The 13,744-nt window shown below is 47.2% G+C and overlaps 1 protein-coding gene across 2 annotated transcripts; it reads left to right on the top strand.

The window, feature by feature from the left end:
• The first annotated feature begins 8,603 nt into the window (after positions 1-8,603).
• On the top strand, positions 8,604-11,110 carry LOC144096094 (uncharacterized). Of its 2 annotated transcripts, none has more exons than XM_077629376.1 (2): positions 8,604-8,652; positions 9,746-11,110. In XM_077629376.1, the coding sequence occupies exon 2, from the start codon at positions 9,781-9,783 to the stop codon at positions 11,065-11,067; it is 1,287 nt and encodes a 428-aa protein (XP_077485502.1). In that variant the 5' UTR covers positions 8,604-8,652; positions 9,746-9,780; the 3' UTR covers positions 11,068-11,110. The 2 variants fall into 2 exon arrangements, with proteins under 2 accessions (XP_077485502.1, XP_077485503.1); XM_077629377.1 differs by having other exon boundaries at positions 8,624-8,652; positions 9,755-11,110.
• Positions 11,111-13,744: the final 2,634 nt, after the last annotated feature.

The raw sequence follows: 13,744 nt of genomic DNA, 5'->3' as shown, positions 1-13,744 counted from the left end.
GCCCGGAGTTTAGGCGGGAAATCACAAGAACATTACACTCATTGCAGACAGCATAGAAGGTTACCTAAAGGCTATCACATTTTCTTCTCCAAGAATGTGGTTAAGAAGGCTCACAAGTATTTATTAATTTTGCTTTATGCGCTGCGTATGCCGACTCCTTGAAAATATTTTCCCCGAACCCTGCTAGTGTGATTAGCTGGTACGCAAGTGTCTATGCAAAATGATTATTATGTCAAACTGTCTCAGGGGCAAGAGCCATCGTCTTTCTTTTTTCTACGGCGATGGTTCGAATCCCACCCTTGGAGGAAGTTTTTCCTAAAGATGTCTTTTTCTGCTAGGATTAGGTTTTTCCTGAAGGTGAAGTTTTTTCTGCTGGTTACCTTTGTCATGGCGACGATACGACGCTCTAGTTGGCTTCCATCTGGCCGCTATGGGAGAAATGGGCGCTAACATCTGTATTCGCTGGGCAGTGGCGTATATTGAAGTTTCCTACCCCTGGATGGGCGCCTCGTGCCGAACAAGAATGCAAGAAATGGATACGATATTAAAACTAGCAGTTTTAATATGGCAGGTATCCCAGCGCATGTATATCAAGTGTCATCTGATGTCGACGCAGATTGAATCGCGTGTCCGCTCTCTATGCCTGAGTTGCTAGCTGCAATAGATGATGCGTAACTGAAAACAGCGACCGGCCCGGACAATATTCAGTACGAGGTGCACAATAACCTGAGTAGCGCTGCACTCCCTCAACTACTAGACACCGTAAACAAAGCATGGCTGGATGGCGTTGAGCCCGAGAGCTGGAAATCCGCTGTCGTGATCCCTATTCCGAAACCGGGAAAGCCTCCGACGGACCTTGCAAACTTACGACCTATCTCCTTAAATCCAACGCTGTGCGATCTGGCGGAGAAAATGCTAACCACACTATTGTTGTGGTGTCTAGAGCATGCAGCACGGTTTTTACCACCCCGCTCAAATTGTATTATGTCGTCCATATATTGGTACAGAGGACGAGCTCCATATCGCTGTCTTGGCATCTGCAGCTTTGACATCAACCCGCAGCCGCTATGTGCGTACCGTTACAGCAATGGAGGTTGAAAGGCTCTAGATTGATAATGAATTAGTTTTGCAGCTTAGAATCCCAGGTGATGTTATTTTGTAGGGATGTGCAAAAATTCTCTACAAAACGTCGTAATTGATTAAAATAGAAAAATCGAAATGCCAACAGTTGTCCCGTAAACACCCGAAGGATAACGGAATCAATTTCAGTTTCAGAGCTGTACAGTACACTCGAAATTGTGAAAAAGAATTACTTCTATTACGGGTGGCAAAATCTGCCTGCACAATAATGGCAGCCAGCATGATACCTCGCTCACTGTTTCGAGAAACATTATTTACTGCGTTTGCTATAGGGAGTACAAAAACATCTCATTTGCGACAAGAAGGTTCTTAAATAGACCTGAAACAGTGAAATCACTGAAAGGTGCCACAATCACTGCGAAAAAGCTGTGAATTCGCTGTGTGTACAGTTGTGTGCAAAGCGCCTTGAAGGGCTAGATTCACTCCTTGCGGAATACTTCTTTTCCTTCGGTAGATGACCTTGACGTAACGCCATCCTGGCTGAATTTCACCTCTAATGGCTGCAGAAACAAAAATGCCGCCACCGTCTCGAAGACGAAGTAACGAGCGTTAGCTGTTTGGTTTAGTAGAACTGACATGAACGAGATTAAAGTGAGGTACACTATTGGAAATACGAATTTTTACGTTTATGGATTTTTAAGTGACGTCCCCAATAAATCACCAATTGGGTTGCTATTGATGTCCTATTGCGGCCGCCATCTTGAATTTTTCGGTTACGTCATCAATTGTCGGCTATCTTCGATATATCAGCGACGTCACCGATCAATCAAAAATTTGATATACTAATGACGTCACCAATCAATCACCAATTGAGTTGCTGTATCGATTTACTATGGGGGCCGCCATTTAAAATTTTATCTGACTGAAAATTTCACGCCGAAGGGAGGGTGTAGCAGACCCCAAGAAATCGAGAAACGTGATGAATAAGAGCTAACGCTCTTAAAAGGAACATGGCACGAACTTAAAGGTAAAGTGTTTTGGAAGCCCATACCGAGCTTAAAATTATAAGCGTTTGAAATTAAAAAAAAATTGGTAGGGTTTTAGCTTAGCCAAGCAGAGTAGACGGGCGAAAGCATGTGTTTAGCCTGGTTGGCTTCTGGTTTTCTAATGTACGACCGCTAAACCGCACACTTGGGAATCGTCTAGTGCTCGAGTCGTATAATTGATGTCGAAGCAACAAACTTCACTGCGATTCGGTGTACTCGATAATAAACGATCAGTTTCGCTGCCGTCTCAGTGAAAACCTGTTTCCCAATATTTGCCCGGTGTTTGAGAGTGGAAGCAATAGCGAAAAAATAAATCCAGGCCAATATCCGGGCCAATTTCATTTCTTAGATGGCCAGACTGCTGGCATAATGCGAAAAAACAACATTAAATCCAAGCAAACGACGGCTCCATAACCCTTAGTTCTGCCACGCTCACTCTTCAAGCAACGCCATACCTTACGGGGCTGGTAAGTCGCAACGCTCTTGTTTTTTTCGTGTGCTGTTTTTGGCGGTGTGCGATTTGTCGCGCGCTGTTTTGTCACCTTACCGTTTGTTCACTGAGCTGTTTAGTGACTGTGCTGTTTTGACGCATTTACACGCCTTGTTCCTGCTTGCTATTTCATCGCTCTCCTATATTTATTTGTTGACATGATATCATCACAACTTGTATGTTCATTGAGTATCAGATGTTAATGTGAACTCTCTTTGAAGTAAAAATACACTTCCATTAAGCTAGAAGAGCTTCTTGTTACTTTGCAGCTTCCAGTAGGCAGTATCCGGTTAAACTGTTCCCACCTTTTTCCTACTCTCGAACGAATCTATGGGGAAGCGCTCGGGAACGACAACCATTATTAAAAAAACACGACAGTTTTCGCCAGGAAATGCGGAGCACTGCTTACTTTAGCAACGTTCTTATCTTGGTTCCATAAAGGAGGAGGAGGAAAAACATTTATTCAGAGCACAAAAACTGGGTGGTTTCAGTACGAGAACCCATAGACTTTTTCGTTCCAGATAAGGACTAGTTAAGACCTCTGTTCCACACATTTTCTCTGCAGAGAGGCTCATTTCAGCTATTTTATGTGAAACACAAGCATTTACAGATTGCTTTATGCCTTCTTAAGTTGAATTTAAGTAGAACGCATTGGTATTCCTGTGACAGCCGGCTCGTCGTTCTTCCTCGGTGCGGGCGTTTGGTAAAGGGTACCAGTTTCCTCATGAAGTGTTCCAGGTAGAAATATGTCACTGCTCGCGAGAGAAAAAGGACTCCAGTGAAGTGGGTCCTTTTTTTTCTTCTGCCGTTGGTCACATGGACAGTGTACACCTGACATCTGGATTCGAATGAACTAAAAGTCGGTTGAATTTGAAATTCCCCCAGCGGGGCCAGTGCAAGAAGGCGCGTCTGCACGATGTTGTTTCTCACGCGTGCACTTCGTGAAGTTACCATTTTATGCTGGTCGATAGCAGTGTTGCGATACAGCGACGGTTGTGTCGGATGAAAGAGTGCTCTGTGCGTATTCGCAAGCTGCGTGGTTCTGGTTTTCGGCGAGGAGCTGCTGAGAAACTAGCGGCGGAACGACGCTTAACCACTGTACCGAAGCGAACACAAGGCGGTTGAAACGAGTTCATTGGCAGCTCCTAAGGGGTGTGACCACCGTGTGCGTACACGTCATTTGCACAGTTGTTTCTCTTTTGTTGACCACCAGCACTGCGTATTGTGAGCCGTCGATGAACTAAAGGAGCGTATATGGTGTATCGTAGCGCGAGGATAGACTCCATGCTTTACACGGTACGTGCGTCACTGAGCTTATGGTGCACTTGGCTCTTCCTTCAACGAATGGGTGGTTCAGATAAACACGCGTCGTTTTTGCTCCCTTTAGTGAGAGACGATGTTTTTTAAATAGTTTATGTCGAAAGCTGCACTTATGTGCGTGCTATGAAAACTGAGGAGACTGTTACTGTCCTAAGCTGTAGATAGACATTCGCTTACAAAGACGAACTTTGCGACGGAGGAGCTGTTTTACGCTGTTTTCAAGTTCGACGCTTCATTCTTGCAAGGTTGGTCGAGTCGCGTTGAAGACTGAAGGAAATAAAATTGAATATCCTTAAGAGTTTATGAAATTAGACACGCGTTTCTGGCGCGGTAATTTCCTTCAAGGACCAACATCGTAAAAAATGCTTTACCATCTTCTTGACCGAACAAAATGGACAAGATGGAAATTGCTGTTTCTAACCAACAATAGGAAAGTTGTGCGATAGCTGTGTCTCTAAGTTCTCGCTATTATTAGGACAAATATCAGGAATCTGGGGCAATCCGCATCGTTAAGCCAAGCGGTCTATAGCACTTCAATGGGAAGTGCCAGATTTTTCCAACAACTAATCGTAGAAACAACGGCCTGGATTTTCTCAGGCGGATTTTGTTTTTTAGAGATCTTCCATAGCAGCTGAAGGCACCAAAGTCCCGCTATCTTATGGAGCTTTTGTTCCCACGCCTTCAAAATTTTCCACAATGGGAGTATATGGAAACAGCCAATATTCGAAGCTGTTCAGAGAGACGAAAACACGATTCGTCAAGAATATATTGCAGCGATCGCTTTTCTTTTTGCCATCGACGACAGATATAACAGGAATTCAAGTTTTTATTGTTGAAGGCTTTGTTTTTCAGAAGAACGAAGAAAAATGTCCAAAATTCGCATCTTCACAACACGCTGATCCTTGAGCTCTCAGTTCATGTTAGTAGAATTTCGAGACTGAAAACGGCTCGAAAAACGGGACAAGATAAAGAGAAGAAACACACACAGCACCGAAATTGCAACCGAGTGTATTTCATGCGAGAGCGCAATAAATGCAGGAAGCAGACATAAAAAACTAAAAGAACACCATGATATAAGATTGATACTATTGCAGGTCAATATCCAAAAAGGCTATCTCTTTTCTCGATAAGCGAAGAGACGGCACGCTCAAGCACTTGTCACCTCTCGTGTGGATGACGAAAGCTTCGAATAGTTCTCGTTTTTGTTTGCTTGCGTACGTGCGCAACACTTTGCTTTTGTTGAACCGGGGAGTGCATTTGCATGTTGCCACATTCTTGGCGAGTGTGATCCCTCTGCCTATACTGACATCATTAGCGTGCTCTCTTAATCTGTCATTTAAGCAGCGGCCAGTCTGGCCAAGATAAGTGGCACCGCATGACAGAGGGATTTCATAGATCAGCTTGCTTTGGCAGTCAACATATTGCGTCATGTGCTTAGTGCTGCAGATTTCTCGCTTTTTCTCTGCCCCGTTTAATTTCCTGCACAACCTGCGCAATTTGTTGGGTGCCGAAAACACTACACGTACACCTCCTCGTCCCGCAATATTTTTCAGAGGATGGCTGACGCCGTGGACATAAGTGATGGCCGCTGTCTTGACCAAACTTCGCTCAGGCTGCTTGGAGTCGACAGGTCTACGCAGTTCATTCAAAAGATGGTGGACAATGCTGTTGATAATGGCCTTCGGATAACCAGCAGCACTCAGTCTTCGAGCTTGCGCCTCTACACTTTCGAAAATGCGGTGGTGACAGGACCTATTGAGGGCATTCCTTAGAGCACTCACATCTATTCCAAGCTTCACCACTTTGGAGTGCGCCGAAGAATAGGGTAGAAAGCTCTTCTGCGTACGTGGAGCGTACTTCCAACCGAGGTGCCTGTCTTCCAAAATGAGCCTTGTATCGAGGAACTGCAGCTGGTTCTCCTCAGGCACTTCTTTGGTGACTTCAAAGATATTGACCTGCAATAGTATCAATCTTATATCATGGTGTTCTTTTAGTTTTTTATCTGTACTTCCTGTATTTATTGCGCTCTCACATGAAATACACTCAGTTGTAAGTTCGGTGCTGTGTGTGTTGCTTCTCTTTATCTTGTCCCGTTTTTTGCACCGTTTTCAGTCTCGAATCATGAACCAATTGGCCCAACAATCCTCCCTTTTGTAGTAGAATTTAATTTCATTGCATTAAATATCATGCATAAACAAGCTTGCGCTGAGGCCGAGTGGTCTAAGGCCGCTGCTATCGGATGGACTGAAAGTACATCGCCAAGATATGGGATCGAATCTGAGCTCTTAACACGAATTTATTTTATGCCATAGCATAGCAGAGTCACCGGAGCCAAAGGCCAGCCATGACCGTCCGGCGTTGTGCAGAGAATTCTGATTGGCTGGCAGTGACATTGTCTGTGACGTTTCCAGAAGAGAGAGATCTCATTGGCTGGGAGGGGACGTGACCAGACCAATGCTCATTGGCTGAAGGGAAGTGACCTCACCAGAACAGGTTAGTATGTGTGAAGCTTCCACCTGGTAACTGTACGTGGGCATGCCAGTCACTTCCAGTAATGTCATTAAAGTCTTCGAACGCTGTGCCAACAGATTTTAGAATTAGGTCCCCCCGTGTTTGAGATTCCTTTTCAAGAATTAGTTCCGTCAGTGTCCTGAAGGCATGATTTATTCTTTTCCGTGAGCTTGGGTTCAGCTCCAGTTTCACTTATGCTCGCTTAATAATAATAATAATTGGTTTTTGTGGAAAGGAAATGGCCCAGTATCTGTCTCATACATCGGCGGGCCCCTGAACCGCGCCGTAAGGGACGAGATAAAGGAGGGAGTGAAAGAAGAAAGGAAGAAAGAGGTGCCGTAGTGGAGGGCTCTGGAATAATTTAGACCACCTGGGGATCTTTAACGTGCACTGACATCGCACAGCACACGGGCGCCTTAGCGTTTTGCCTCCATAAAAACGCAGCCGCCGCAGTGGGGTTCGAACCCGGGAACTCCGGAGGATGGAAGTAGAAAAAAAAGATCTTTACAAAAAATTCAGGCCTAAGTCCATTAGTTCTTCCTCGAGTTTTCTCCATGCTCGGTGCTACTGGTCTCTGCGCCTTCATAAAATGCACCTGCATCGGATGACGTATATTAATTATATACACGCATGACAAAACGAGTAAATAAATCAATATGAAAAATAGTTTAGTGCGAGAAGCTTGGCAGTTATTCGGCCGCTCTGAGCAGGAAGCTAATTTCGACAAAGCAACTAACTAGAATGGCTGCGGAGCGCTCCTATTGATTCACTGTTCCTGAAAATGCGACTACATGGGAACACAATTCATACTCCTCGACTTGCAATAGCACTTAGGCTGCAGAAGTTACGAGTATGTTAAAAATTGCTCAAAAGATGGATGCGCATTATGATATACGTTGCGATGAGATGGTGTTCGCAAATCTCACGCGTAACCGTGGAGTAAAGTTTACAGGGAGCGCATGCAGCACAGCTCTCGTGGAACTTGGGGCATTACTTGGGAAAGCGCGAACGATGCGCAATTTTTTACGCTTGCATTATTAAACCGAGAAAGTCATGTCTGCACGGCACTTGCCCTTGCCTGCATATTTTATTTGGCTCCAAAAACATTCAGAGAGCAGCCTCGCCGCCTCCACTGAACTGCACGCACTCGTAGCAGGACTAGGCTGGCCGGCGACTAGATATGATGTCCAATACAGCCTGTTTCTCGCATAGGCCACCAGGAGAAACGCCTGCTTTTGCATCGCCGACCATGCTGCCGTGAATAGACGCAACAGGGACGAAGAACGAGGTCATTCAATTTTCTGTATTGAACGTATTCTCGAGATTCGACGGATGGCAGCACGCCACGAAATCGTGGACATTCTCCTTGCACTCTTGCAGGTGATAATAATCATAATTGGTTTTGGGGAGAAAGGAAATGGCGCAGTATCTGTCTCATATATCGTTGGACACCTGAACCGCGCCGTAAGGGAAGGATAAAGGAGGGGTGAAAGAAGAAAGGAAGAAAGAGGGGCCGTAGTGGAGGGCTCCGGAATAATTTCGACCACCTGGGGATCTTTAACGTGCACTGACATCGCACAGCACACGGGCGCCTTAGCGTTTTTCCTCTTGCAGGTGAAGGAAGCGTTCCTGTGGCGTTTGCGTTCGCATCATGCGTGATGGGTCTGGTCGTATACCCGCCGCGGTGGCTCAGTGGCTAAGGCGCTCGTCTGCCGAGTCAGAGTACCCGCGGGTCCGAACACGACCGCGGCGGCCGCGTTTCGGTGGAGGCGTAACGAAAAAGGCGCCCGTCTGCTGTGCGATGTCAGTGAGCGTTAAATATCCCCAGGTGGCTTAAATTATTCCGAAGACCGACACTGCGGCATCTGCAGCTTTCTTCTTTCACTTCCCCCTTTATCTTCTCTTACGGCGCGGTTGCGGTGTCCACCGAAATATGGGACACAGTTATTGCGTCATTTCCTTTCATCAAAACCAATTTTCATTTTTTCTTCGTATTTTTTTATTCACGCATAATTCTGCCATATTAATCGATGCTTCCTCACGAAAGTAAATTAAATTGCTTCAAATAATGATGTGCTCACAAAATACTTTTTTATCTTTTAATCTGCGTAGCGGGCTACTGCGCCACCTAGCATCGCTGGTCCGATTTCCGGTAATTCACGGCGACCACACTGGTGACGCAGTAGTACGGCACTTCTTCGCAAGGTAAGCTGATGCTCGACGTGCTATGCTTTAGGCTGTTCTCGCTTTTTATAAGCGTTCGAATTGCTCTTGTACTGCTTTTGTTGCTCGACACGTGCTTGTAGCTGCTTAGTAGCCTAAAAAAATTCTAGCAATGAGTTTAGCACCTCGTTTTCTCGCCTTTCGTTGTTCGCTGTTCGCGTTCCACAGTCGATCTCCAGCAGGATGCAATTAATCGTGCCCTACTTGTGCGACCGAAAATCATGGAGAGACCCAGGCCTTCAAAACTGAACACGGTGCGGTTCGTGTTCCGAACTCATGCACCCGTACGTGATATTTTTCCTTGGTAAATCCAGGGTCCCGGTTAGGCCTAGCACGTTTGCGTTCGAGATGGACCAGGGGGAAGACATGGTGGCGCTTGCGGCCATTTCGAGCCCATATCGGTTAAGAAAAAGGTTAAAGAAACAGAGAGAGCTCGGTGGAAAACAGGGATGCTGGCGAAATCGGCACTGGGAACATACAAGATCGTCAAGCAGGAAATTGCCAAAGAAAATATCTATGATAACTGTAGGGGAACCTCTTTGTTGTTGGAGGCCAGGACGGGAGTTTTGCGGACTAAGACATACAGTCAGGTACCACGAGATAGACACTTTGTGCGTTGCGTGCGGAGAGGAGGAGGAAACGGCTGAACACTTGATGCTTTTCTGTAAAGGGCTTCACCCTACAATGAAATGCAGCGGGGATGATTTATCCAAGGCATTGGGGTTTTAAAGACAGTGAAGGGAAAGTAGATTTTATTCCGGAGCCCTCCACTCCGGTACCACTTCCTTTTTTTTCACTCCCTCCTTTATTCCTTCCCCTACGGCGCGCTTCATGTGTCCAACGATATATGAGATGGATACTGCGCCATTTCCTTTCCCCCAATGCCAATTAATATTATTGTTAAGATGCTTGCTCTGCTCGTTCTGCCGTGCACCATGGCGCTGTGGTCAGTATGGAAGCACTCCGCGCAGATTCCTTGCAGAACTCTCAGAATGGCCATGCTATATAGTTAGCGTAATTCTCGCGAAGCGCAGTATATAATCTTTGCTCGTAATAATTAGTAAATTGCTTTCAGTTGACGCAGGTGACCGAGAAGTGTCCTACCTAGCAATGTCGATGGTGATGCGAAAGTGGGATTACTTTACGAAAAATCGGCATCAGTTCTTCTCTACCTTTGTCACCAGCGACGATGCAGCCAGGCTGGATGTGAAGGATGAGACCTATGTGCCCTTCATCACTGACAACTTCGGTGACTGGACGGATGACATTGCCGTTGCACTGGGCAGCGACGTGCTTCGCCGCTGCATCGGGTATCCGGCGGAAAGAGTTCGTCTTCGCCTCTATAAGACATGGCTGGCCAACTTTGCTGCGCAAGAGTGGCCTGACACATTCGACCGGGATTTGCTGGAATCCATCGTAGCCACACCGTCCCCCTCAGACCCGACAAAACCACTCTTTGCTGACTTGTTTCGACAAGCGGCTGTACGTCCGCGCCCCGAAGGGACTTACCTGGACACCAGTGCCTTGAGCCCCCTTTTCAAGAGACCCGCAGTGCTTGATGCAGACTTGAAGACGGCTAAAGGCCTCGTGGCCTACTTGGACGGTTTGCTCTCTGTTGGCGACCGGGAGGCCTTGCACGAAGCAGGGCTTATTATCGGCTTTTTGAGCCTGCTGCTGAGCTCGGTATCAGCTGTTAGCGTCAACCGCCTCATTGGCATCTTTCGGAACCTCGAGAAATTCGGGCTAGCAACGGTGTTGCCCACGTCGTTCTCGGGAGAATTCCCCTGCCCCACCAGTGCCAATCTAGAGAATCTCCGCGACAAGTGTGGCTGGGGCCAAAGCGCCCTCAGACCGTACATCCCTGCCCTTGCCGTCGCGCAGTACACGCTCTTCATGAGGGCGATCGATGAGGCACCGAAGGAGGACGTTTTATTTTTAGGGCAATCATTTATGGTCCATACAAAATACTCGGGGCTCGACTGTGTTGATCTGTTGGAAATGTTCGCCAAAAGAACTCGCTTCCCCATGGACTACCTGAACCTACTGTTGGGCGGTAACGCCAGTGCCTGGACAAGGAAACTGATGGAGTTCTACTTGAGCAACGTGGCCTCTCCAGGGAACACGCAGAACTCGGCTCCTTGGTGTCGGGTCGTAGACCCAACTTTCTTCAGGGGGCTCGAGGTAGGAGACGGGCGGAGCAATGCGCTCAAGATCATGTGCTTCCTGACTCGCAGCCAACGGGGCCTGCTGTACAGGAAATGGAGCCGATTGGCGAACGAAACCATGTCCGAATCTGAAGTCGAAGATGCGCGCGTCTGGGCCGATAACTTCCGCACACTTCTTGCAAAGGGAAAGCTGCGTCCTGTCGAAGCCAGCAGGGCAAGTGCCACCAACTAAGAGGACGTGGTTACGCTCGGCAAGTTGCGCAACGGCTTGAGGGTGCCGTAAGTTTTTTTTTTTCTTGCAATGAAATGTCCTCGTTTTTCTTCATTGCATTATTGACAAAATGACTGTCATTGTCTTGAGATGACACTGTGCTTTGTTATTTTTTTCATTGTTTTCTGTTTGTGAATGGTTTAGTGCATTAATGGCTAAATGACGGTCATTGTCTTGAGCTTGCACTGTGTTTTGTGATTTTTCATTGTTTTCTGTTTGTGAATGGCTTAGTGCATTATTGCCCGAATGACTGCCATTAATTAGCTTTAGTTTGCACTGTGCTTTCTTTTGGTGTGCTTTTTTCATTGTTCTCAGTTTGGGAATGGTTTAGTGCTTTGTTTCCTGAATTACTGTCATTAATCGGCTTGAGATGACATTGTGCTTTTTTCATTGTTTTCTGTTTGTGAATGGTTTAGTGCATTAATGGCTAAATGACGGTCATTGTCTTGATATTGCACTGTGCTTTGTGATTGTTTTCATTGTTTCCTGTTTGTCAATGGTTTAGTGCATTATTGCCTAAATAACGGCCATTAATTGGCTTTAGTTTGCACTGTGCTTTTTTTGGTGTGCTTTTTTCATTGTTTTCAGTTTGGGAATGGCCTAGTGCTTTGTTTCCTGAATATCTGTCATTAATCGGCTTGAGATGACTTTGTGCTTTCTTATGCTTTTTCCATTGTTTTCTGTTTGTGAATGACTTAGTGCTTTATTGGGCATTAATTGGCTTGAGATCGCACTGTGCTTCTTATTGTGCTTTTGCCATTGTTTTGTGTTTGTAAATGGCTTAGTGCAATATTGTCTAAATAATTGGCTTGACATCGCAGTGTGCTTTTTTTCAATTGTGTTCCGTTTGTGAGTGGAAAATAAAAGGCCGATTTCCTCTTAATGGGTGTATTTACTCTAGACCTTATTTACACGGCCGGTTCAGTGCGCTCGTGTTTTCAAATGAACTTAAATGATGGAATGCACGGTCATTTATGCCTGCTTGTTGCCATACACAGCAGAATTTGCGGCGGGAGCTACGTGTGGCAGTGCTCGCCGGTTCGCTTTCTTCCATGTCATGCATGACTGCCTCAGCTCCATTTGATGCCACTGTGGCCATTCTGCGCAACGTTACTATAACCAGCTTTAGTTTGTAAACGGGGCGGTGTTGCGCGGCGTTGCCGCTGCCTGGTGCGGCAACCGAACCAGGCTTCGGCGCGTTGCCGGCGGTTGCCGGTGTTTCAGTGGCGCACAATGCAGCGTTCTTCACCATCGCATCAGCGTCTTGTCTACCGCAGGGGACCAAACACATGAACGCGTCTCCAGACGGGGGTGCTTAAACATCGTGAACAAAACCCCTCAATTATTCTCTTTCCGTAGCTAATTGTGCTAGTCATCGGCGACGGGAACCTACTGGGGGGGGGGGGGGGGGGGGAGGGAGGATTGCGTGGAGACCTCCTGTCTTCGCAGAAGCGGCACGTGCATTTCGATATAATCTGAAGATCGCTGCCAATGGCTTATGGCGGTTTAACATCCCAAAGCGATTCAGGCTATGAGGCACGCCGCAGCGAAGGGCTCCGGAAATTTTGACCACCTGGGGTTCTTTAACTGACATAGCATAGTACACGGGCCTCTAGAATTTCGCCTCCATCGAAATTCGACCGCCGCGGCCGGGATCCAACCCGCGTCGTTCGGGCCAGCAGCCGAGCGCCATAACCACTGAGCCACCGCGGAGATCGCTGCCAATGCGCGGCTAGTCATTGGTCCCCAGCAATCCCCGCTTACAAGGTGTTTCCGGCGCCAACGCTCAGATCTCACCTCACCAAATATCTGCGTCTCCCCGCGTCGCCTCGCTACAAGTGCCGGAATTTGGCCCCCCGCGACTCCTGCAGGCGAGCGCTGTGTGTGTGCGTGTCTCCTTTCTCGTGTCCCGTGTAAGCGCGCTGTTTTTCGGTGAGAATAAATGCTGCGTAGTGGCCGGACGGAAGCCAGCGAACTCTGGGGCGCCGTCTTTCTGCTCGTGTGAGCGTCGGTGAAGCAGCATGCCAACATGCTGCCTACCCTGCTGCACAAGTAGACATAAGGGAAACAAAGGGAAAAAAAGACTTCTTGGCTCCACTAGGGTGGCTAGATTGGAAAGGTGTGAAAACCGGCCGGGGAAACATGGCCCCACAGCGCGCCGATGCCGTGTGGCGGCGCTGACGGCAGGGGCGCGGTAAGGCGCGCAGCCAAAATGAGCGCATCGCGTAGGCTAAATTTAACCACTGAAGCGAAAATGAGCCCGATTTGCTTATCGCGCGTTTTTTACTAGTGTCAAAGAATGGATCTTTATCATGAATTAGTGTTTCGTCAACTCGCATCATTATTCCCTTGAAATATGCTGCTTCACAAGCCGAGTTTGCATTGCATAGCTGAAGTGATGCGCTTTTTGTGCGTGCACATTTCGAGGCACTGCCCAGGATGCGAGGGACGCTGTTAATGCCGAAGCGGAAGGCTTCGGAATAATTTAAACGACCTGGGTTTCAACGTGCACTGACTCTCTGCGTTGCGCCGCCACCGAAACGCAGCCACTACACGTACGTAAGGCGAGAAGAGCAGGTTGTAATGCGTGCCGTAGGACCGCAAAACTGCAGTCGCATTGGCTGAAGGCGAAAATTAA

This window comes from Amblyomma americanum, chromosome 1 (genome assembly GCF_052857255.1).
Source record: "Amblyomma americanum isolate KBUSLIRL-KWMA chromosome 1, ASM5285725v1, whole genome shotgun sequence".
In the NCBI taxonomy this organism is placed as follows: domain Eukaryota; kingdom Metazoa; phylum Arthropoda; class Arachnida; order Ixodida; family Ixodidae; genus Amblyomma; species Amblyomma americanum.
Note: the sequence above shows the minus strand (reverse complement) of the source record. Positions and strands in the feature narration are given on the sequence as shown.